Source organism: Spinacia oleracea, chromosome 1, assembly GCF_020520425.1.
Source record: "Spinacia oleracea cultivar Varoflay chromosome 1, BTI_SOV_V1, whole genome shotgun sequence".
Taxonomy (NCBI): Eukaryota; Viridiplantae; Streptophyta; class Magnoliopsida; order Caryophyllales; family Amaranthaceae; genus Spinacia; species Spinacia oleracea.
Genome location: NC_079487.1, coordinates 31,375,550 through 31,402,501, shown reverse-complemented (window position 1 = coordinate 31,402,501; position 26,952 = coordinate 31,375,550). Strand labels below are relative to the sequence as shown.

The window sequence follows — 26,952 nt, the reverse complement described above, 5'->3', positions numbered from 1 at the left end:
CTCCCCGAAAATGTCCTTCCAAATCACTTTCCTATCTGGCTATTTGTCTCGGAGAGTTTCTAAAAACACTCCATCTATTTCGGTAAATGGAAATTTCAGTAGATCGGGAATTTAAATATCACAAATTTTTATTTACACGCGGTGCATAAGTAATAAATATTTATACATGATGAATCATATTTGTATAGGGTATTTTAGGCGCATTTAGGTTGCATTTCTAGGCATTCGTCCCATTTTAGTTGCATTTAGAGTCACATTTGCATAAGTTGTCGTTATTGTACTCTATTACGCCCCGCTCGTGTTTTCTTTAATATTTCAGGTGATTTTACAGTCATTTGGATGCTATCGAAGTGTTCAAAGTTGATTTGGATGATGAACGAATGAGATGTTGACTCGAGGATAATTACATGTCTCTTGGGATAGTTTTGAGTCAACAACGAAGCTAAACGTTATTTTTCTAAGCATCAAAACGGACAAGCGTTCACTCTTTTGATGATATCTTAAGTTCTACATATCAGAATGAGACGATTTTGATTGGGGTCAAAAGTAGGCTTAAAGAGCTTTCCAACGATAGGTCACACGTCCCTAGGGGCATTGTAGAACGAGAGTTATGACATAAACAAAACGCTCAAACATCCAGTGAGGGATGGCTCGACAGCCATTGAGAGATCTCTTGCCATCCCTTGAACGCGAAACCCAACACCCAGCCAGCGGGCACGCTTGCTTGTCGATCCCTAATTGTGTTGTCTATGCCTTGTACGCTAGCAATCCAACGTAGGCGCTGGAGTTGCCGCCCACCATGCTTCGTCGCGCACAAATCCCAGCGAGGGATGCTTCTCGGGCCAGCGAGGGATCTCTCGCCCAGCGAGAGATCTCGCGCCTATGCACCAGGCCTTGCTACTCGATGCCTCGCCTATGCACGCATGCTACAGCTCCTCGTCACACACTCTCCCAGCGAGCGCTGGCTCGATGCAGCGAGGGATCTTGTTTTCCGCTTTGTTGCTCCTCACACACACGCCTTTGTGCATCTCTTGGATGGCCCGCTCGTGCTCGGATTTCATTGACACGTCATCGTCCATCGACAAATCATTGGCGACTTCTATTTATTTATTTATTTTATTTTTGAATTTAGGAAGCATATAAATACTTCAGAATTCTCAATAGAGGTGATGAATGCTCTATCAAGCGGTTAATTCTTATTTTCTCTCATCCATATTGCTGAACCCTATTTTCTTATTTCTTTCATTCATCAATTTAGAGGTAATTTCATAACTTCTTTTTCTTTAATGCATTCGTATTATTTTCGTTCCTTAGATTAATTTGTCCGTTGATTATGAAATTCGTCGTTATTATTTATTTCATGCTTGCAAATTTAATTATGAGCGAGTAGTAATTTTCTAGGGTTAAGTAAGGGAAGCCATGTTTATACAATGATTATTATGCATTAAAGTTTGTTAGTTTATAGATTATTCTTGAGTAATTCCAATTGATTTGTGCTTAATTGTTGATTCATGTAATTGGCCAATATCGTGGATTGATTATCTAGCTAATAGGAATTAGAATTGAAAGATCATATTCTTAGAGGCTTGGTGCAATTGGAAATTCTGATTATGTTAGCGACCGTCCTGCATATGTTGGATTGAAAGTGTTAAGACCCGACCGTAGGATTAACGTGTACTTTAATTACTCGGCTTAGTTTATTCATTATCGAATTGATTTGAGTTCTTGGATTGGTATAGCATGGTGGACCAAACGTATGCCCTAGACCTTTAATTCATAGATAAATTTTATATTTATATTATTGTCTTAGTTCATTAGCTAGTAAACAAAAGTCTATACTTCGTTTATTGAAATAGTTTACAATAATTGGGCAAAAACTAATAGAACTTGTCTCCCCGTGGGATCGACCCGTATTTTCTAAGTATACTAACAACAGACGCCGTGCACTTACGGTATCACTTTTTAATTCATCAGTACACTAAAATAAAAGTTGTTGTGGGAAATTTGTTGGTGATTGATGATGTGTCATCCTTTTCTCGGAGGTATCAAGTATGCGCTGACATGACCTTCTTGCAACCTGCAAAACAAGAATATTCCCATAGGAATATTCCCTCCGATGCCTAAGTAAGTATTGGCTAGAGAGAGAAGTAATTTCTAGAGAGAAGGCAGAGCAGAATAGTTTAAGGTAGGTAGGAATGAATTGATTACCTCTTACCTTGGGATCTGAACTATTTATAGGACTAGGGTTTTGGGAAGTGTTCCAAGACCTTAACCATATGATTGTCTGATATGAGAGATGGGGACATGTGTCCTCATCTGATACTTGGAATTAAAGGGCTTAAGGTGCCTTTTGGGTGTTTGGGCCTTTCCAAGTATTTGGGCCTCTTGTATCTGTTTTTAAGGAAAATATGTTTGAACGTTTGGCTCATCTTCTTGGTAAGTTTTAGAATGCCATGTGTCACTCTATGGTAGGTCCAAGGTGGACTTCTAGTTATGGCCACATTATTTGCCCCTCGAGAAGGGTGTAAAACCCCTCTTGTTTTTGCCTTTCTTGACTCTTTTTGTGCAGTAGTGACACGTGGCTGGAGGCCCTAATTTCTTACCCCTCTATAAATACCTTTCCATTTCGAGTTTCACTCCCCCTCATTTTTTCGAAGCGTTTGAGAGCTGATGAGAGAAGGCGATTTTCGGCATCCATCAGCCACCAACAGACGATATATTTCCACTGTAGTGTTCATACTTTGTTCTTTGGAGTTCTTTTCTTCGATTTTTGCAATTGTTCCGAGGGACTTGTTCTTTTGATCCAAAAGGTAACTTTCTTGTCTTCAGAGTTTGTTTGTCATTTGTATTTCTTTTATTGTCGAGGCGAGCCGTTCTGGTTTGTTCGAGGACGACGACCTTGTGTACTTGGCGTCCCCTTAACAAGGCTAATGCCCCTCGTCCTGAGCCAGCTCTTTGCCTTGTGCAGGATATCATGGTGAGGATAAGCAAGGATCTTGATTTCGAGGGTGAGTCTTCATACCAAGTGGGAGAGGAGGAAGTCATGGAGCCTGGACGTTCTGAAAGATCAGTGCCTTCTTCAACAAGGAGCGGGGAGGGGCATCTTCATCCGTGTGAAATCCTCCCTCTTCAGTCATGGCTAAATTATTTCCAGGGCAAAGGGGGTGACTATAGTGACTCACTAAACCTGGGTGAGGGTTACAGCCTAAGAATGCCTGGAGGTATGGACTGCTCCAGCATTGGCCTGGTATCCGACGAGTTTTCCATCTACATTTCCACTCTAAAACTTCGGTTGAGATTTCCTCCTCACCCGTTTGTTGTGGAAATGTTGGAAGGGTACAATATAGGCGTTAATTAGATAACGCCTAAGTCTTTGGCTGGCTTGTTTGGGTACATCGCCAGATGCGAGATCGAGGGTATTTCTCCCTCCTTCCCGACATTTCTTAGATTGGAAATTTTGTCTAAGGTCCCTCATGCGGCGGAGGGCTGACTCGCCTTGAGCTACAAAAGGCATTATAGGACGGTGGTAGGGAAAGTGTCTAAGTGGCACCACTGGCAGAAGAATTGGGTTGTCATTCATACAAATGACGAGGTGATGTGCCAGCGCATGACTCGCTGGCCAACCCAACTTTGTAGGGAAGAGCGATCCCCTTCCTCCCATTTCTGCGACCCTCTAGAAGCGAATTTCCTCTCTGTTTAAGGACAAGCCGCTCTCAGTAGGTTCAAAGAGGGCTTGGGTGCCTGAGGGCTGGCTACCTCACCTTGATCAGTTTGAGGACATTGTTTTCCTCTCGGCTGTGGGCTTGTGTCCGTATATGCCGGAGGTAATGCTTTTATGTTGATTTTTCTCGCATTACATCTTTTATGTGTAGTTTCTGACTGGTTGTCTTTTTGCAGATAAGGCTACGGAGAAATTAGACGACGCCTCCAAGGGTAAGGTGAATATGCCGACTTGGCTGGTAGAGGTGCTTAGGGAGAGCACCCTCAAGGCTATGAAGAAGCAAGAGGCTGAGCAAAGAGATAAGTGGCCAGTCTTTAGGCGGACGACATGGAGGTGAGTTTCTTTGTTCATCAGTTTGGACCTTCTACATTATTTATCTAATCATGGATGTCGTGGTTCATCAGGAGCTGAAGAAGGCTTTGACGACAGTGGCCCAGGCCATCCGCAAGACGTAAAGCCGGAGGGATGGGCAAGCCACGCTTCAGGACTTCTCGGGATCTCGTAGTGGATCCGTCTCTAGCGGCGGGGACGTCCTTGATGTAGGGGAATACAGTTAAACATAATAACATGTGCGGAAACAATCCCCAAAGCAAGGAAGCATGTATAAAGCACAAGCATACTTACGTTTGAAGCGTGTTTTCCACAGTAATCTGTCAACGAACACGAACTTAGAACTCCACTTTTCGTTCCTCTACTTGGTTCACCGACACGATCAGATCCGTCTTGATAATCGTAGCTTAGACAATTGATCAAGAGTGTTTGCTTTTGGGAAGAACTCAATTTGGAGGCACAGAGAGAATTAGGGTCTCTAAGTCTCTGGGGTTTGAGTATGATTGAATTGTGTTAGGAAAACTTGAGTGAGTAGGTTATTAGAATAACCTACTAACCGGCCAAGCCAATAAGTCCACGACCGGCCAACAATCCTACGCGATACACTCACACACGCGAGCACGCAGCCAGCTGGGCTGTGGGCCGCGCGCTGCTGCTGCTGCGTTGTGGCCTTGGCCCGCGCGCACACAAGCAGCTGCTCGGCTTTGGGCCAGCGCTGATGTGCTTGCGTTGCTTGCGTGCCGAGCGCCCATGGGCCTTGAGTGCCTCGCTCATTCGGCTCATGGGCTGCTCTTCGTATTCGCGACTTAATATCGTTCCGGATATTATTTATCGTTTCGTATACGACGAATCACCGTCGTACGATACGATTTATTTGTTTCGCCCAGCTTACGAATATTCGCGATACGATATACGATTCCGATGCAAGGTCGTATCGTATAATACGTTTTCCGAAACTAATATCCGAAAAGCTATTAAATGAATTTCCGAATTCATTTAATCCGGTGATCTGTTACGTGCCATTGATGTGACCTTGTAGGTTCAGTCAAGAGTAAGCTGTGAGCTTAATATTCATTAGAACTCACTGATCGGAAGCATTGCTCCAGCTAGCTGTTCCGATCACTTGATCTCACTGAATTAATTGTTCGCAATTAATCTGAACCTTGGTATTAGACTTAATGCACCTTAGGTGAAGGACATATTTCCTTCAGTCTCCCACTTGTCATTCAGACAAGTGTGCATTCACATTCCTTTGTCACTTAGTGTTACTTACTGAACATAAGGTAAGATCCAAGCCATCCTTATTAGGTCCAGAAGTATTTCTTGGATTACGGAGCTCAACTGTTAAACTTTTACAGAAGGTTAAGCCTTAACCATTCTGAGCACGGCCATGCATTTTACAGTATCTAACTCTCTGAGAGGCCTTGTTACACAACAACACCATATCCTATCAAGGATAGGAGGACAATCCATTCTTGCAATCTACACTAGTAGAAAAAACCCCTGTTGCAGCCCCCTTGTTGCAGCGTACATGTATTAATACGCTTCAACAACCTGTAGGTCAACGCGGGTCAAATGTTGTTGCAGCGTACAAATTAATTGCCCCCTGCAAAAGAGTTTTTTTGCAGCGTACAGAGTAAAAGCCCCCTGCAATAGCCCTTTTATTTTGCAGCGTACATGTAAAAGCCCCCTGCAATAACATGTACTCCGTAATTTTTTTTCGCTGCAAAGTTAATGAAGACAAACATTTCTTCTCAAACCTCAGGACCAAATTCGAGCACTCAGTACTCCCTCTTCTTCCCTTAGCTTTCCCTGCGTGAAGCCATTTTCATCGCCCGTCGCCGATGGTACTTACAGAGTGAAGCCATTTTCATCTTCACTCTGAACGAAATGCAAATCCTCCCACTCTCTCTCCTCCCTAAAACCCCTCTTAAACCCCCAATTCCCACTTACAATAACCCTAATTTCCACCCCAATTTCTCTCTCCTCTCTTCTTCCTCTCCCCTTCTCTCAATTCCCCCCAAATCCTACGCTTCTGATGAATTCCCCGTCAACGAGACATTCCTCGAGCAATTCGGCCCGAAAGACACCGAAACCTAAGAAGAAGCCCAAAAGAGGAACTGGGTCGAACGAGGTTGGGCGCCATGGGAGGAGATTTTCTCTCCTGAGGCGGATTTCGCCAGAAATTCGCTTAATGAGGGGGAGGAAGTAACATTGAAGAACCCGGACACGATTGAGGCATTCAAGATGCTGAAACCCAGTTACAAGAAGAAGAAGATGGAGGAGATGGGGTTGACTGAGGATGAGTATTATGCTAAACAGTTTGATATTAAGGGTGAGATTCTGGACAAAAACACCAAATTTCACTTTATGTTGATGCTCTTCTTCGATAGAATCAGGTCCTTTCTCTCTCTCTTATTCAACCGTTTAATTTGATGCTGATTGTGTTTTTTGGTTTGTCGAATTTCATTGATTAAATTTTGTTTTTGTTGAATTTAATTGATTAAATTGTGTTTTTTTGGGGGTTACAGAAGATGAATTTGACTGCTGTTACGGATTGATTGAATTGCTGTTGAATTTAATTGATGAATTTTAGTAGCAATTAGTCAGTCTAATTCACATGATTTTGTCTCTCTATTGTGTTACTTTTGGTAATTAGAGCCCTAATATACATCCCTTCTTAATGCATTTGTAAGTGTCTTTAGTCGAAAGTTGATTGTTTTTTTAGAATTTTAGATTTTTGTGTTCTGATCATGGTAGAATTATGGTAGAATTGGGGAACATGAACACAGGATAAGGTTGCGGGAATCTAAACCACCAAACTGCATTTTGGATGAATTGTGGTGTAATGTTGGAATGTCTTAGTTTGTTGTGGCATATTTAAATGAAATTAGGTGGTGTACTTATTGAATTATGTGGTTTGGGCTCCAGGTTATGTTATCCAGTTGGTATAATTGTAATTGTCAATGCTATGTTTTGCTGTTGTTAGCAATTAATAAGTTTATTCGTTCGTTCATACTGCTTAAGTTTTGGAATTATCAATGCTACATGTGGGCTGAAAGGTAGAAGGTATTTAAGGGGATCAACCGTTTAATATGTACTTGTGTAAACTGCAGTCTGGATTATAATTTTGACCCTATACAAAGCTTAAAGACTCCCTACCCTAAAATAATTGAAATGAATAATAACCAGACTTTTTGTTCTCTTCTTTTATGGTTGATTTAGAAATTTCCAGTACTGTTATTGTGTGCAATTTTTTATGTATACTAAATTGTGTATGTTGTGAGGATTAGGAACATAATGTCTGCTGTAATCAGTCAGCTGAAGCTAATGCATCTAGTGAATGTCATCAATGCAATCCTAGCTGTAGGTGATGGATATTGATAAAGGCATAAAGCTGGTCTTGGAGGTCTGGGTATTTTTAAATGTCTATGTTGGTTTGAATTTTATTTGTATAAATACAGGTATTGTGAATGTTAGAAGTTGGTTCATGTGGTTCTTTGTTGCAGAAGTTATTATGTGCTCTAAAGTTAGAGACTTGTTGTTTATATGTACTGCATAGTGATTAAGAGATGTTCTTGCAAGTTTTTTATTAGCCGAGGTAGTCCGTACCTTTAATTATCAAAGTTCTATTTTAGCTCTGTGTTGCCGATGTCCTTCATTGTTTATTATTATTCTATAAAATAAATGAAATTGGTCTTGGAGGTCTGTGTTTTTTTCCCATCAATTTGTGGCCAAATAATATAAATTCATGATGATAGCTCCTGAACTTTTATGACTTTGCGAATGTCACTGCAGTACTAAAGCCAACAGGTTGAGGAGGTAGAATATCCAATTGTATTTTGGTTCTTCACAAAATGTATAGCTCGAGCCCATTAGAGGTACCTTACAACTCTCATGTTTCCATTTACATTTCTCTCATGGTAACATTCATTTAGCTTCTTCTTTGGAGATAATGCTTTAAAAGTATCAATGCTGGTGAGGTTACTGTGAGATTAGTGTTTGAGAAAATTATTACTTAGTTATTAGTATCTTCTGACTGAATTAGAAGAATTTTTCTGTAAGTCAGTTGTGCTAGTATTTGTAGATTGTTATTTCTGGCGGAATGTATATTCCCTATGTTTTAATTGGTTGGTGTATTTTTTTTCTTCTCCTTTAGGTCATTTTCTACTATATCTTTTTGGTGTGTATATACCGTGAGATTTCCTAAGAATTTTACGAACCCATAGAGGAAAAAGAACCAATAGATGTCAAAGAAAACCTCTGACCCAAATAACTTGAGATTTTCCTTACTCGCCATCAGTTATTCAAGATCTTGTTCAAGGTCTCAAAATCTTGTTCAAGATTCAATATTTTCGGGTTGGATTAATTTTTAACAGGTCTACTAATGGATTTTAGGGCGTATGTCGAGCCTTCCCCCACCATTTCTCCACTGACTGATCGAACACCTGCATTAAAAGAATTAAATGAAGCCAAAGTATAAAGTATCCTTTCAAGTACTTGGCCATATGAAGACGATCCTTGTTTTGATTCTCGGTTTTATCTTCTTTGGAAAAGAGGGTCTGAATATACACATGGTCGTGGGTATGATCATAGCTGTAGCAGAGATGGTGTGGTATGGCAATGCCTCCTCAAAACCTGGAGGCAAAGAGCGCCGCATCCTGTCGTTGCCTAAGCAGCAAAAGAATGGAGCAGATTCTGCAGAACGAATCAGGTTATGAGGGTTTAACCAATATTTGAACATGAAAGCTCTGAAAATTATCTAAAAGACGCACACCCAAATAACGCGGTTGTTGCTATGTTTAGATACCCTAAAAATGAACCTTAGAAATCTTAATTATGAATTCTAAACATATTAAACGTGGAAAGCAAAGCCCTAAGGGGCCAAATAAGAAACGGCTAATTGTAAAGTAACCAAAACTTTTCTCAACTAACTAAACCAAGTTAAATTGTGATTTCCACCAACTCTAATTTGCATCAACTATGGTCTAGCTTCCTAACGCATCACAAAATTACCGGTAAGGGTTAAGACATGAAATCATATTTAGTTCCTAACATACATGGATATGACAAGCTCTTTTTCATTACTTCTCCTTCAGGTTATGATTTGGTGTCTATTGTATGCTTACTCATTTTTCCTTCACTGCTTTTAATTTTAGTTTTCAGTTTGATTGATATATCTTTCTTATGATTATGTCTTTTCTGATCCTTGTAGGAACCATTTGCTCCCAAGAAAATTTTGAAGAAATACTTCTCAATAGATCGTGTGTTCAGAAATGAAGCCGTCGATAAGACACATCTGGCAGAATTCCATCAGATAGAAGGTAAACGGAGTTATATAGTACTTCTTATTAACTAGTGGAGTGGGCACCTAGCATTGACTGCTTTGACATGGGTTATGATGAGCTTATTTCTTACTCCTATTTCTAAATAATTGGGCACCTGTGAGGCAAACTTTGGCTGCAATTTTCTTGTTGCATATAAATGACTTCATCGGCGTACTGCATGATTTTTTTTCACGTTTAGGTAGGTTTGTCTTGTTTCTTCAAGTTTGACTGGAATGGTCATATTACAAAACTATACCAAGTATAAATTATTCTAAGTATATATGACAGAGACTTTGGATAAAAATTACATTACTGATTTCAATATATTGTTGCAAACTTTATAGTTCATAGAATTCTTACATCAAACTTGCAAAAGAAACGACCACAGATAACTAGAAACAACATAAAAAGGTAGAAGTATGGTTCTTTTCGAACCCAAAAAATGGAATAAATTAATTATACATGACCACTGTCAAAAGAGGACGGTTTCCTTATTTAACTTCTATTTTTGCAGGCCTACGATGATCTTGTATGGAATAGAAAACATACGGGATCTGTTCGGACATAAGGTACTTCAACATTCTATTCTTATGAATATCTAAAACTCCATAGTATATTAATACAACGTAGTAATCTGTGTGGCATTTCGTTAAACCAATCGAATTTTCTTGTAGGGGAATACAGTTAAAATGAGGCATTTTCGCTCCCAACTTTGAATTAACGAACCTAAGAACTCATTTCAAACTTACTACATGATTCATATGATTAGTTTTAACTTTCGAACACTCAATCCGATTTATTTATGCATATTTGAGACTTGTTTGGTCGTTATAGGTCATATTTAGGCTAAATGAGACATTTTCGCTCCTAACTTTGAAATAAAGAACCTAAAGACTCATTTTAAACCCTTTACATGATTAATATGCTTATTTTTAAGTTTCCAAGACTATTTCCAATATATTTATGCACATTGAAACTTGTTTGGCCATTATAGGTCATATTTAGGCGAAAATGACATTTTCGCTCCCAACTTTAAACTAACGAACCTAAAAACTCATTTCAAACTTACTACATGATTCATATGATTATTTTGAAATTTTCAAGACTCAATCTAATCTATTTATGCACATTTGAGACTTGTTTGGCCGTTATAGTTCATATTTAGGCTAAAATGACATTTTCGCTCACAACTTTGAACTAAGGAACTTAAGAACTGATTTTAAACTTATTACATGATTCATATGATTAGTTTTAAGTTTCCAAGACTCAATCCAATCTATTTATGCACATTTGAGACTTGTTTGGTCGTTATAGGTCATATTTAGGCTAAAATAAGGCATTTTCGTTCCCATCTTTGAACTAAAGAACATAAGGACTCATTTTAAACATTTTACATGATTAATATGATTATTTTTAAGTTTCCAACACTCATTCCAATCTATCTATGCACTTTTATGGCTCATTAGGCCGTTATAGGTCATATTTAGGCTAAAATGACATTTTCGCTCCCAACTTTGAACTAATGAACCTAAAAACTCATGTCAAACTTTAATACATGATTCATATGATTAGTTTTAACTTTCCAAGACTTAATCAAATCTATTTATGCACATTCGAGACTTCTTTGGCTGTTATAGGTCATATTTAGGCTAAAATGACATTTTCGCTCCCAACTTTGAACTAACGAACTTAAAAAATAGTTTCAAACTTATTACATGATTCATATGATTATTTTTAACTTTTCAAGACTCAATCCGATCTAGTATGCACATTTGAGACTTGTTTGGTCGTTATAGGTCATATTTAGGCTAAAATGAGACATTTTCGCTCCTAACCTTGAACTAAAGAACCTAAAGACTCATTTTAAACCATTTACATGATTAATTTGCTTAGTTTTAAGTTTCCAAGACTCCTTCCAATCTATTTATGCACATTTAAGGCTCATTGGGTCGTTATAGATCATATTTAGACTAAAATGACATTTTCGTTCCCAACTTTGAACTAAAAAACCTAATGACTTATTTCAAACTTATTACATGATTAATATGCTTAGTTTCAAAGTTTTCAATACTCATTCTAATATATTTATGCACATTTAAGGCTCATTGGGTCGTTATAGGTCATATTTAAACTAAAATGACATTTTATCTAATGTTCCCTTCAAAATTTTGTTTTTGTAAGGTCTATACTCCGAGGACTGGGCCTTATGCTAGTGAGGAAATTGATGTGGTTCGTGAGCAATGGGCGAAGTTTTTTACCACCAAGTATTTATTATTGACCTGAGGGCGCTTGATCGAGTTGGTTTAGATGTTATAGAACAATCTTTTATGTTAAAATGTATGCGTACGTTGAAATTGGAACGTAAATATATTTAAATGTATCGGTATGTGCACTTTTGGTTTTGGGATATATACAAAACTCCAGTTGTTGTTTTTATATTTGTTATACAGGTTGCGTTATTCTATTATTGTTTTGACAGGTTTCTATATTTGGTGCAAGGCACTCTAGGTATCCCTAAACAAGATTAGAATTTTCCCGCCAAAATTGCTTTGTTGCAGCGTACATATATATTGTACGCTGCAACAAAGGAAAAAAGTTTCGCAAAATTCCAGACTTGTTGTAGCGTACAAATAAATGTACGCTGCAAAAAGTTGAGTCTTTTACAGCATACGCTGCAACAAGTCCAAAATTTTGCCAATTTTTTGGCACTTGTTACAGCGTACATACATATGTACGCTGCAAAAAACCACTTTTTGCAGCGAACATTGTACGCTGCAACAAGTTCATACTTGTTGCAGGCCCCCCAGTTGCAGCATATGATGTACGCTGCAACATGGGTCTAAAAGCCCGCTGCAATAAGAGTTTTTTCTACTAGTGCTATGAACACTCACTTTGATTCATAGTACGCCCAATAACTGGTTTTATAGCCTCTTTTTACGGTGCAACGTTTAGCTAGCATCAAAGCGAACTAATTCTCAAACGAGCAGACATAATCGCTCATGTTCTGAGGAACGGTTTCTAATCACCATTAATAAGAACTATCCGATACAAGATCCAATAAGTATCTATGCAAAAGATTCTGACATCCAGTCACTCTAGTTCAAGAAACAGAACTAAGAAATCTACTTGCAATCTAATCTTCATTAGTCATTGGTCGTCCACCTTTCAATGACCAGGATTAGGGATCCTTTATGACTTTAATATTCAAGTTCACTTATGGGTGTTTCTTTGTCGAAGAATCCATCTTGACATCCCATTTGAATGATTTGAATCACATGGACTTAACATTTAATACTAAACCAAAATTAAATGAATATGAAATAAGAAATTTCATAAATATGAAATGGTTAAACCAATTGTTTTAAACATAGATCTAACAGATGTTCTAAAACAATACTTAGAAATTCAAAGCCAATCTCCAACATTCTTGATTCCCAAGGTTGCTACATGTGCGTTGTGTTTCACTTATGGCAACGGTTTAGTCAATGGATCCGCGACGTTGTCGTCAGTTCCAACCTTGCAAATCTATATATCTTTTCTTTGAATGATCTCTCAAAGTATATGAAATCGCCGCAATACGTGCTTGGACTTCTGGTGGCTCCTAGGCTCCTTTGCCTAGGCAATGGCTCCGCTATTGTCGCAATACAAAGCCACTTGTCCTTTAATGGAGGGGACAACCCCAAGTTCTCCGATGAACTTCCGAATCCAAACAGCTTCCTTTGCTGCTTCTGAGGCAGCAATGTACTCGGCTTCAGTTGTGGAATCCGCAATAGTGCTTTGCTTAGCACTTTTCCAGCTTACTGCTCTGCCGTTGAGGCAGAACATAAACCCAGATTGTGATCTGAAATCATCTCTGTCGTTTTGAAAGCTTGCTTCCGTATAGCCCTTAACAATCAACTCATCTGTACCACCATAAACCAGAAACTGATCCTTAGTCCTTTTCAGGTACTTTAGGATATTCTTGGCAGCAGTCCAATGTGCCTCACCTGGTTCTGACTGGTACCTGCTCGTTGCACTGAGTACGAACAAAACATCCGGCCTTGTACAAATCATAGCATACATGATGGATCCAATAGCCGAAGCGTATGGAATTCCACTCAACTTTTTACGCTCATCAGATGTTCTAGGACACTGATTCTTGCTTAGATATGTGCCATGTGACATGGGTAGATGGCCTCTCTTGGCTTCCATCATATTGAACCTAGCTAGCACTTTGTCAATGTAAGTGCTCTGACTTAGTCCAATCATCCTCTTAGATCTATCCCTATAGATCTTGATACCCAATATGTACTGTGCCTCTCCTAAGTCCTTCATTGAGAAACACTTTCCAAGCCAAGTCTTTACCGACTCCAACATAGGAAAGTCGTTTCCAATAAGCAGTATGTCATCAACATACAAGACTAGGAATGCAATTTTGCTCCCACCGACCTTCTTGTATACACAAGATTCGTCCTGATTCTTGATGAAGCCAAACTTATTGACTTCTTCATCAAATCGTTTATTCCAACTCCTTGATGTCTGCTTTAGTCCGTAGATAGACTTCTTAAGCTTGCATACCTTTCCTTGGTTCTTTTGATCGACAAAACCCTCCGGCTGCGTCATAAACACAGTCTCTTCAAGAACACCATTCAAGAAGGCAGTTTTGACATCCATTTGCCATATTTCATAGTCATGAAACGCGGCAATCGCAAGGATTATCCGAATAGACTTAAGCATCGCGACTGGAGAAAAGGTTTCATCGTAGTCAACGCCGTGAACTTGCCTGTAACCTTTTGCTACCAATCTAGCCTTGTATATGTATACAATTCCATCTTTGTCTTTCTTCAACTTGAAGACCCATTTGCATCCGATAGGTGTAAACCCATCCGGAAAATCAACCAAATCCCAGACTTGATTCTCAGACATGGAGTCTATTTCAGATTTCATGGCCTCTAACCATTTAGTGGAGCTTGGGCTCATCATAGCTTGCTTATAAGTCATAGGTTCATCACTATCCAATATGAGAACGTCTAAGTTTTCAATCAAGAGGACGCCTGTCCATCTGTCCGGCTGAAAAATAGTTCTACTTGACTTACGAGGGGCAACAACGTTTTGAGGAACTACTCCCACTGGCTCTTCTAAAGACCTAGGAGGTTCATCAAACTGAACTGCTTCTAAAGAGTTCTGAGTTCGTTGTTTGTCTCGAATCTCTTTGAGGTCTATTATTCTCCCACTTGTCAATTTGGAAATATGATTTCTTTCCAAAAAGACACTGTCACGAGCAACGAAAACCTTGTTGTCTGACTTGTTGTAGAAGTAATACCCCTTTGTTTCTTTTGGATACCCAACGAAAAACATTTGTCAGATTTTGGTTCAAGCTTGTCCAAAATTAATCGCTTGACATATGCTTCGCAACCCCAAATCTTCAGAAAAGACAACTTTGGAAGTTTCCCAGTCCATAATTCGTATGGAGTCTTTTCAGCAGCTTTTGACGGAGTACGATTTAGTGTGAGTGCTGCAGTTTACAACGCATGTCCCCAAAATTGTAAAGGAAGTTCAGCTTGACCCATCATTGACCTGACCATATCGAGTAAGGTCCTGTTTCTCCGTTCTGACACTCCATTCCATTGAGGTGTCCCCGGAGCAGTCAATTCAGAAAGAATACCGCATTCTTTTAGATGGTCATTGTAGATACCTACTTTTGTCCCCATTCCCGAAAGGGAAGTTTCGATGATGAAAGCATAAATCTCCACTTGACAACGCATCTCCTATAAAATAACGAATCTCGATCACCCCTTTTCATTTCACCCGAAACCTGCTATTTATAGAAACCTGCTATTTATGGAAACCTGCTAAAAATAGTAACCGCTGTAATGGGCAGTTGTTAAAAGTGGAAAGTCATAAAAGATAGAAACCTGTCAGAATTAGGTGTTGCACTCCAACATAAATCCTAAATGAGATAGAGATAACGAGAGAATCCTATTCCTAATATGATTCGAAAATAAGAGTCACGTATTAATTAAAATCCTAACGAGCCTAGAGTTCGTAACGGGCCCAGATGAATTCCATCGTAAAATTAATACGCACTAAAACACTCGATTAAGTCTCATACACTCCGGATTCTAAGAATCCGAATCTGACAAAGAAACGGCCTAAACATCAATTTCAACGCCCAGCCCTGGGCGCTGAAATTGCCTGGATCCTATTTTCAACGCCCAGAGCTGGGCGCCGAAATCTTTGACGCCCAGCCCTGGACGCTGAAAATACATGGTACGTGTTTTTTCCTAATTCCCCGTGGATTAGAGCTCTACAATTCTATCTTTCCACGAACTCTTTTCTATAAATATAGCCCAAGTTCGACGTGAAAAACAGAACACACAATTATTATTCTGAGTATTGACTCTAAACCCCTAAGCCTAAGCCTCACGCTGCAAAACTGATCACGCGTTCTGTCGCAATCGATCCATAAATCGAACAGAACGTATCCTGTCCCATAACTTGAGATTTGTTAAATAAAAGGAGAAATAGCAAAGTCAAAGTGGTTAGTTTTCTGAGAACCGTGACGCACCTCTCAAGGGTGCGTCGTAATGTGTCCCTTTTCCATGATTTAATTGCTTTCCTCGCCCTTTTTACGAACTGTTAAACTAACTAAATCTGATTGTTCTATCACGCCTAATAAATATGATATTTTTGGGAAATTGGATTATCATGCTAGGTCCCTTAATACAATCTAAATCAGATAATCGTGCTCGATCTAGTACTATATGTTGCATATTGTTAAAATCAACTCAGATTAGTTTAATAGTTAACACATGTCCCTTCAATTATTTATGCTGGGCTAGTAAGGATATCCTGCCTCTGGAGTTATCGAAGAGCGAGTACTCCTCTCGGTAGTTACAGTCCCCCGAACCCTCAATCTCTACCTTGCGGGTGTATGTTGAGAGATCCCCACACCAGGGATCACAAGGGAACCTACGGTCGTCGTGGTCAAACATAATTGTACTCCCTTTATGTCACGATAACCGGGTTTTGTCAGTTTTTCTCATTGTCGTTAAAAACTGAATGGCGACTCCTATATTACTAGTCAATTGGGTGTAAACTCACAGGAAATCCAATTACACTTGATTTGACAAAAAGAAACGTCACACCCACGAGGGACAAGGTCACGCATTCGCCTCGTGCTTTTTCGATCCCCTCACAGTCATCAAACTCGTGGCTAAGATATTCACCTCCTAGATCCGATCTTAGACCTTTGATTTTCTTTCCATGTTGATTCTCTACTTCATTTTAAGATTCTCAGAATTTCTCAAACGATTCAGACTTGTGTTTCATTAAGTAAATATAGCCATATCTACTGAAATCGTCCGTAAACGTTATGAAATAGCTGAACTCACCTCTAGCTTTCGTACTCATAGGCCCACATACGTTCGTATGTATTAGCCCTAGTAGTTCGCTTGCTCTTTCTCCCACCTTTGAGAAAGGTTGCTTTGTCATTTTGCCAAGTAAACAAGATTCGCATTGATCAATCTTCTCTAAGTCGAATGATTCTAGAATTCCCTTCCGTTGAAGTAATTCCATGCGCTTTGTGTTTATATGGCCTAATCGACAATGTCACATAAATGTGAGATCCGAATCACCAGTTTTAGCCTTTTTAGTATTTATATTATAAATGTGTTTGCTCGTATCTAGCACATATAGACCATTTTCTTGTTGTGCTGAACCATAAAACATTCCATTCAAAGCAAAAGAACAAGTATTGTCTTTAAATTGAAAACTAAAACCTTTAGAATCCAAACTTGAAACGGAAATAATGTTTCTGGTGATACTAGGAACATAGTAACAGATTTCTAGTTCCTAGAACAAAACCACTAGGCAAAGAAATAAAATAAGATCATACGGCTAATGCAGCAATCCGTGCTCCATTTCCCACGCGTAGATCTATCTCGCCTTTATCAAGCTTTCTACTTCTCCTTAGTCCCTGCAAATTGGAACATAAGTGTGAGCCACAACCAGTATCTAATACCCAAGAAGTAGAATTAGCAAGATTACAGTGTATAACATACATACCTGAAGGAGAAGCAACGTTTCCGTCCTTCTTCTCTTCCTTTAGTTTGGGGCAATCTCGCTTGTAATGAACAATCTCATTACAATTGAAGCATTGCTATGTAGAAGGAGAAGCATTTTTCCTCATCTTGCTCTTGGAAGGCGCCAGATGCCCTGCGGGAGTGGATGAAGATGCCCCTTGCACACTTTCTTGAATTTGGTGCACCTCACATTCAAAGGGTCTTGCTTGAACTTAAGGATTCTCTCGAATTTCACGAGTAATTCCACAAGTTCACAGAATGTGCTCTCTTTCTGATTAAAGAGATAGTGGATCTTAAACCCCTCATAATCCTTATGAAGAGAATTCAGCACTAGTGCAATAGCTATTGACTCTTTGACGGAACCACCAAGTCTCTCGATTGTGAAAAATAATCCAGACATCATATCCACATGAGACCAAATTGGTGTGTTTTTGTCCATCTTGACTGAGTAAATGCGCTTTTGTGCCTCTAGAAGTTAGATTTCTAGGCATGACTTGTGTGGGGTAATGAGTTTGAGATTATTTATTGAATTAGCCAATTCATCAACCCTTTTGCCACCAGTTTGGCACATGGGTTGAAACCCCGCACGACATCTATCCCCAAGACGACTTAGGAGAGCATGAGGCTCAAAAGTAATGAACCTCCCTCTCCAACTTTCGGGAATAGACTTAAGGATGAACTCCGTGACAAGGTACTTGTGAAGTGCCCAACTTCTGTACTTTTCAGGAGTCATACCTTGCGCATCATAGCTAGGAAAAGGTTGTTCAATGACATAGTGTATGTCGTTAACTTTTAAAACTTCGACAAGTTTCCCTTTCCATTCAAGAAAGTTAGTCAAGTCTAACTCGACATCCAGAATTTCAGCTGATATGATTGTTGTTATGTTTGCGACCATTTTGATTACTACAATCGAAAAGAATTTGCAATAAATAACCATTCATAAACTTTAATTGAAGGAAATAATGCCCTTGGTCCAAGTATGCATTTAATGTTAAGTCTAATAAATGCGGTTCAGTACTAATTAACAAGTTAATAATTCAGTGAGATCAAGTGAGCTGAATGCCTAGCTAGAGGCCGCTTCAGTTCAAGTGGAATTAATGATATTAATCCACAGCTTACTCTTGACTGAACCCGTAGGATCACACAAATAGTACGTAAATGAATCAAGTATTTAATGGCATTAAATACTCCATCTATGGATATTCGGAATCGACGGATCTTGGTTTCAGTGGGAGCTTAGATCATCAAAGGCAAACAAATGAATACTCCGGAAACGATGATATTGCTGGAAACGGAAATATGGATCGTATCGGAAATATAAATATTATCCAAGTGGTAGATGTTGCCGGAAACGGAAACATGGTACGTATCGGAAAATATTATCGGAAATGGAAATATTGCCGGAATCTGAAATATTGCCGGAAACGAAAAATATTGTCGGAATCGGAAATATTATTGGAATCGGAATTATTAAATATTTGTTCGAAACGGAAATTAATTCTGTAATCGGAAATTTTAAATATTGTTCGTATCGAAAATGAGTTCCGGAATCGGGAAATTAATCGGAAGCGCGTCGTACGAATTAGCATCGGACGAGACTTGCTAGACGAAGGCCCAGCACGAAGCTAGGCCCGCGTCCAGCAAGCCAAGCGCCCAACACAACGAAGCCAAGGCCACGCCAGGCCCAGCGCAACGCCAGGCCCAGCAGGCCAAGGCGCGCGCACATGGGCTGCGAGCTGCGCTGCTCGCGTGGGCCGTAAGGCTTGCGTGGGCTGTGCGGCATGCTCGTTCTCGTGTGCGTTTGTGTTCGATACGAATCCTAAAGCTAATGGGATTCGTTCATTGATTAATTCCTAATCCTAATAGATAGAATTAGTTTAAAAGAGTTTTAATAAAATTCTAACTAAACTAACTAGTATCCTAATAGGATTCCAAAACCCTTTCCATAGCCCTATAAATATGTGTCTAGGTTCACAATTCATGGACGAGTTTTTAAGTATTCAGAGTGACATTTTGAGAGCAAAATTCAGTCATAATATTGCCCATATTAGCCGAAAATCTTGAGTACCTTAAGGGCGATTCTAGTTGGTCAATCTTAAGGCGGATCCGGACGTGCTGTGGACTTTCTATGGAGGGATGACACTTGGAGTCCTAAAGACTTGTTCTTGTTCGGTTCGGGCGCAGCTAGGAAGGGCACGCTGTTAGGTTATGATACATATGAATAAACATAAATCATGCGGAAAAACCATAATGCCAGGAAACATATTATTTACACATAATCATTTAGCATAATTCAGATGCATACACTTTGTAGCGTGCCCTCCCTAGCTGCGCCCGAACCGAACAAGAACAAGTCTTTAGGACTCCAAGTGTCGTCCCTCCGTAGATAGTCCACAGCACGTCCGGATCCGCGTTAAGATTGACCAACTAGAATCACCCTTAAGGTACTATATATTTTCGGCTAACAGGGCAAGAATATGGATTATTTTTCTACTTAAAAATCTTAGCTTTTTTTGTTTGAATACTTGAAATTATCTTGTATAAATTATGAGCCCTTAACCCATATTTATAGGCCATGGAATAAGTAATCGAATCCTACTAGGATATGAATTAATTAAATTAGAATCCTAGTAGAACTCTTATTTTAACTAATTTATCTTTTAAGATTAGGAATTTAATCATTAAACAAATCCTATATACTTTAGGTTTCGTATGTGAACACAAACTCAACACGAGCATAACCCGCAAGCGTGCAGGCCATGCCCGCGCACAGCCCACACGGCCGCTCGGCCCACGCGAGCTACAAGCCCACGCGAGCAGCAGCAATGCTGGCAGCCCACTGCTTTGCAGCTGCGCGCGCTGCCACGACCTGCTGGGCCTGGCGTGGCCTTGGCTGTTCGTGTGGCGCGCTGGCTTGCTGGGCGATGGCCCGGCTTCGTGCTGGGCCTTCGTCTGGAAGGCCTCGTCCGATGCTAATTCGTACGATACGCTTCCGATTAAATTCCCGATTCCGGAATTTATTTCCGATACGAACAATATTTAATATTTTCGATTCCGGAATTAATTTCCGTTTCGAACAAATAATTAATATTTCCGTTTCCGGAATTATTTTTCGATTCCGATAATATTTCCGATTCTGACAATATTTCCGTTTCCGGCAATATTTCCAATTCCGGCAATATTTCCATTTCCGATAATATTTTCCGATACGTACCATGTTTCCGTTTCCGGCAACATCTACGACTTGGATAATATTTATATTTCCGATGCAATCCATATTTCCGTTTCCGGCAATATCATCGTTTCCGGAGTATTCATTTCTTGCCTTTGACGATCTCAGCTCCCACTGGAACCAAGATCCGTCGATTCCGAATATCCATAGATGGAGTATTTAATGCCTTTAAATACTTGATCCGTTTACGTACTATTTGTGTGACCCTACGGGTTCAGTCAAGAGTAAGTTGTGGATTAATGTAATTAATTCCACTTGAACTGAAGCGGCCTCTAGCTAGGCATTCAGCTCACTTGATCTCACTGAATTATTAACTTGTTTAATTAATACTGAACCGCATTTATTAGACTTAATATTATATGCATACTTGGACCAAGGGAATTATTTCCTTCACACGCTACAAAGTGTATGCATCCTAGACTAATTATTTGATTATGTGCAATTAATTTGATTCCTGGCATATAGGTTTTTCCGCATGATTTATGTTGTTCATATGTATAATAACCTGACAGTGGTATCACGAGCCTCTTATTAATTGCATGATCATTATTGTTTAACATGGTTAAATTTTACAAATTTGCAAAGAATTAAAAGGGGTGATTAATTTTCGTAATTGTTAATTAATTGCAAATTGCGTTTATTTAATTATATGTACGCAGTTTTTCGGCAGTTTCTTCGTTACTCAACCAAATCGAGTGATATTTGTGTCAATTCCGCATGTAAAAGGCATTCTAAAATTTTGACAAAAGACTGTTTTTCGGCCAAACCCAGAATTCCCAAATTCGAAGCCTAACTATGACTTTTCGGAGGTTTTAGTTTTTTCGAACGCAAAAGTTTGTAATTTTAAGATGTTAAATTGAATATTTGCGATTCTTGTTGTTAAATCTTGAATTTTTGATTGACCTACTGTATATGTTTAACAAATTTGAATGCCTAAGCTTGTTAATTATACAACCTAATTTGTAATTGTAATTAATTTGTTGAAATTCGAATAATTTAGAATTTGATTTGATTTTCATAATTAATTGACGATTTAATTAGGTATCCATGATTAAAAACCACCAAAAAATTGTTAATTTGTGATAAATTTTAAATTTTATGACCTGGATTTGAATCCATGTTAATCGGAAATTAATTGATTAATAAATTTTCGATATTTCGCCCTAAAATTATGAAATTAATATGACTTATTAATTTGCCGTTAATTTTAAATTTAAATTTTTATAAAAATCGCTCATACATGTTGCACGCACAAAGAAATGGACGCTACGTGTTACCCTTAAGGGGTATTGTATAGTGCGGGCACGCGACGACGAGCAAGGGAGCTCGTCGCCCGTGCGGTACGAATGCAGCGAGCAACATAGCATGGCGCGCGTTCGAGGCATTGGTGATGGCCGTGTGTGCTATGCGATGGGCGAGGGCGATGAGGCAAGGCACAAGCGACGAGCAAGACGCGTGTGGCACTAGTGGAAAAAACGCCTATTGTAGCCCCCTTGTTGAGGGGGGCATACATAAGTGAGCCTCAATAACCACCCAATCAACGCGGGTCAAATATTTTACTAACAGATTGGGGCGGGCTTTTGTGGGGTTCGCTTCTATAGATACTGTTGAAGGGGGCTTTTGATTGCCCGCCTCAATAGACACTAGTCTAAAGGGGCGGGCTTATGTTTGTTCGCTTCAACAGGTCTTCACAATCTACTGCGTTTTAATTCTATCTCCTCCTCATTTCATCTGTTTCATTTCTCTCTCTTCTCTTCGCTCTCCTCTCTCCTCTCTCTCCTGGTTCAAAACTCCTCAAACCCGCTATTTCGTCAACAAATCGGGCTACCTCTCCTCACAGTCGTTGGCTTCCATGGAAGCTTTTCCTCCGCCTTCCATGGAAGAGTTACAAAGCTAGGGTATCTCCGCGACCTCTCTCCCTCGACTCTTCAAACTCGTCGATTTGTCTCCCTCCTCAAGCTAGGGTATATCGATTCGACCGTCATCTACTTAGCATTCTCGAGGAAGACGGCGTCGTTCTCCAAATGAGGTAACTCTTTCATCTCTCTCCATCTCTCCTGCATTCTTCAATTCTTTTAGGTTTTTGATTTTTCATATTATTTTTTATTAACTTTTTTGATTTATAATTTAGGTTTTTGATTATTTTTGTTGATTTTAACGATTTTTTATTTTCTAACGGGAGGTGCGGCTCGGGTTTCGGTAGGTCGTGGGTGGTCGGATGAGGCGACGCAAGCAAGGTGATGGCTTGCTGGTGGCTCTGATCTTGCGGTGGTAAATAGATCTTCTTCTTCTTCTTGGAATTACTCTCATCAGTTCCAATTAATGATTTACAATTGTGGTGAATTTAGGTTTTTTATTTTAGGTTTTTTGTCTCAAATTAGTTGCGGTGGTGGTGGTTTGTAATCTGAATTCGTTAATGAGTTTCTAACATACATTTCCTTTGATTTCTAATTGGAAGAGAGTCAGGCAACTAAACAGGGGATCAAGCCCGTACTATTTAGAACTTTTATGCTTTATCTTAGTGCTAGTTAGTATGTTGTTGGAGAAACTTGTTGTAAGACCATCAGATGGTTGCAGCAATGTCTACATCTGGACAACTTCAATGAATATGTCAGGGCAATCTGAATTTGTAAAACCGATATTTATTACATTCTTATTTTGATGTAAATTTGCGCAGACTATGAAATTATGCAATATGTGCTAAAAGTTGTTCTTTTACTAGTAAATTTGCAGCACTAGATGAGTGTATGGCAGTTATCCCTTTTATTTTTACTTTTGTTGTTCCTGCCTGCTAATGTTTTCTACCTGATGGTCTTGTGTTCATCTTGTTTTTTTTCCTTTTGTCTTGCTATGTACCTTACAGTTGCCCAGATGTCTTTGTCTCATGTTTTCTGTACTCAGCTCTAGTTTTGCATTGTTATGATTGACATAGAGTAATTATATCACAGTTTGTTGTGTGAACTCCGTTAAGGTTAGTTTCAACAATAGCTTCCCTCGTTCTATTTTTCCTAAGATGCTTGCTTGTTGAATTTTTTTTAACATTTTCAGACACAAGTCCTGATTTCCAGTTCCCACCTTTTTATACATGAGTTTTGCACTTGGCTTGGGAGCTATTTGAATCAAAAGCACATAGCAACCGAAGTGTAGGATCTTTAAGACAAATGATTTTATTTTGCAGCTATATATCCAAGTCCTGCAGCATCTAAAGCTGAGTTATATGTAGTCATGACCAGTATGGTTTATTTCAGGATCACAACCATGCTCAATGTGGAATTACAGAGGTATTCTACTAATTATTTAATTTCAGAAAATAGGTTGATGCATTTTTTTGCTTGTATATACATATACTGCTTTCCAATTTCCATCATATGTCTTGTATTCCTGGCTGTCATCTCATGGCTTTCTGAATTAATGTTCTTTTATAATGTTATGTCTGCAAACAAATGGAATGACGACAGTGTAGTAAACTGAAGGATTTGAAGACTGCATTTCTGACAGATGACGCAACAACAATTTGTTTAGAGGTGATTCATCTTCTTGAAATCGAATTCTTTGATTGAACTTATGTAATTTTGGGGAGGTTTTAGTTAATAATGATTTAGCGAACACGATTTTATATATTTGATTGTTTTGGTTAGATTCTGGAGAAAGGAGATCTTCAAGTTGCAGGGAAAGAAAGGGAGGCTCAATTGTCACTTCAGTTTCGTGATATTGCCACCATTGTCATGGAAAACACCATTAATCCTGACACGAAACGCCCTTACTCGATAACTATGATCGAACGTTTGATGCATGACATCCATTTTGCTGTTGATCCTTATAACAGTTCCAAAAAGCAGGTTTAGCACTGTTTTATCTACTGTATTGCTATGCATAATTCTTCTGATTTGTCTTATTTTGGGACATTTGATTAGCTGTATCTTTCATTGTTGCACTTTGTAAATTACAGTATAAAGTTGAGATAAATTATGGTTTTATTGTGTAGTTTAGTTCATAAGTTAATTCTATGCATCGTGAATTACAGGCACTAGATGTTATTCACCGGCTTGTAAAGAAATTTCCCATCAAAAGATCTCCAATGAGACTTCGACTTACTGTTGGTGAGAAGAATTTTTCCACTATATTGGAGAAGCTAGGCACTTGGAATGGTGAGATTGTGACTATGGATGAATCTGGAACTCAATTTTCAGTTGTAAGTTCGCAGATATCTGTGGCTGCTTCTCACTTTCTGTTATGATATGAATTCTTTTTACTTATATTTTTTTACTTTTAAGTACTTGATTATCGTACTTTAACAATTAATAAAGCGTATTCAATGCCTTTTTATGAAGTTGCATAAAAGTATGTCTTTGGTGATATGCAAGGTGATGTTTGGGTTGTTTGATACCTTGTTTTCATTAGGCAAGTGCTTTTTATGTATTATACAACAGTCCTGTGACTCTTTGAGTCTTGGCAATGTTTCTTCAACAGGTCCTATATACAACGGGTGTAGTTTTACAACGAAGATTGGTACCCTAAATTTCATTCATGTCTTTTAACCCGTTTGTGAAGTTGACTTTTATTGGATTTGGGGTGACTTTTATGTGATTTTGGTTAACTAAGTCCACTGCATACAGATACACTGGCCTATGGTTTTTGTACGGAAAATTTTGCATCTTCTTACATTGTTATTTTATCTTTCACATTGCCACAGTAGTCCAGGGACTTTGCATGTATATGTCTGCTTCTCCATGATTTATTATGCTTCGCATGGAATTTGGATTTTATCCTTGTCGGACACCTCTTTCCAAAGCTGATACTTTCCTGGCGCAGATAAAACGAAAGTAAAGAGTTTCTAGGATAAAAGACGAGTAAAGAGCTAGAACTTGTCATCTATTCAAGGGTAGATAGCCCAATCACAATGTGAAAGCATGCCCTTGAGGTTATAGGCAGTTTCCTGCAAAACCTTGCTAGTTGCTGGTGGCCGATTTAGAACTCTCGAACATAGGTCTTGGTGACAATGACATTTTGTTTACTTCCCTCTTTCTGAACATGACGTCTCCTGCCAAATCCTACAAGTTTAACGGAGTAGGGAGGATGGCCAACGGCTCTTTTGAAAGCCATGCTTTCAAGGCTTTTAGTAGTTTGAGCCTGTAACTATCCTTCTAGTCCTCGGTGGCTCGTTGATATAAAAAAAATCTAGGTTTCTGGAGACGTAGACATCTTTCTACTTCTTTCTTTTGGAATAACAAACTCTCAATGTACACATTACTTTGCAGTAGAACATATGAACACTGAGACAAACAAGGAGAGAGATGCTAGGTGTAGGATGTGAATAAATTTGGGGCTCTCAAAAATAGAAAATACTCTTTTATTGAGTTCTTCCTCTACAGCCTCCCACACACATGCTCTCCCTCTCTCCAGTATGTTACTAGTTTTCTCTGTTACTTTCTTTTGCTTCAGAATAAGTTGAGCTTCATTTTTTTTTTATCTTTTGATTTTCAGGATGACCAGAAGATGGCAGCAAGGTTGGCTAACACAATGTGCAATTCACTTAAAGGAAGACCTGCCCTGGTATAGTCATACTTCTTTTTATTGCATGATTGCAAATTCTAATTTGTGGGTGGCTATTTTAAAGGTTTTGTTTGGTGCAGGGTTGTATTTTCCAAGGAAAGGAGCCACCTCAATTTGTTGCTATATTTAGCCTATGGTTGTGCTAAAGGTACTTGCAGGGATCGAGTCGATTGGAATTAGAAAGTCAACACGGCCTTAATTAAGGTTTGTAATGCATGATCTAAAGGGAGCTAAGTGGCCGGATTAGAGAAATTTGTTAGACTAGCTCTCTAGCCTTTTGTCTTTATTTGTTAATATTAGTGTTAATTTGTTAGACTAGCTAGCTAGGTGTTTAAAAATTGTAAACGTACGTACTATACGCTTTTCTCTATTGGGTTAATATAAATGAAGTTAATTTCATGATTTATTAATAAAAATAAGCAGATTCATACATTTGCTATTCTGGTGTTGATTGGTGCGTGTACAGGTTTCAATGCTCAATGGTGTATATATATAGATTTGGTTATTGCCACCTATTTTATATTTTAAAAGAATTTGGAAAAAAAAAATAATGTTGTTGAAGGGGGCTTTTAATGTACGCCTCGACAACATATGAATTTATGGCGCCAATGTACAGGTATTGGCGCAAAAATACAGGTCTGTTGAGGGGGGCATTTAAGAAGTGAGCCTCAACAGAGGTGTCTGTTGAGGCGGGCTTTTGTAAAGCCCCCCACAACAGGTCCTTAT

At 38.9% G+C, this 26,952-nt stretch overlaps 1 protein-coding gene across 3 annotated transcripts; it reads left to right on the top strand.

Moving 5' to 3' along the window:
- The first annotated feature begins 22,220 nt into the window (after positions 1-22,220).
- On the top strand, positions 22,221-26,247 carry LOC110789064 (uncharacterized). 3 transcript variants are annotated; one of them, XM_056835222.1, is made up of 7 exons: positions 22,221-22,702; positions 22,877-22,944; positions 23,852-23,954; positions 24,132-24,197; positions 24,312-24,512; positions 24,698-24,865; positions 26,158-26,247. In XM_056835222.1, the coding sequence occupies exons 5-7, from the start codon at positions 24,399-24,401 to the stop codon at positions 26,230-26,232; spliced, it is 357 nt and encodes a 118-aa protein (XP_056691200.1). In that variant the 5' UTR covers positions 22,221-22,702; positions 22,877-22,944; positions 23,852-23,954; positions 24,132-24,197; positions 24,312-24,398; the 3' UTR covers positions 26,233-26,247. The 3 variants fall into 3 exon arrangements, with proteins under 3 accessions (XP_056691200.1, XP_056691199.1, XP_056691198.1); XM_056835221.1 differs by having other exon boundaries at positions 22,856-22,944; XM_056835220.1 differs by having other exon boundaries at positions 22,221-22,944.
- Positions 26,248-26,952: the final 705 nt, after the last annotated feature.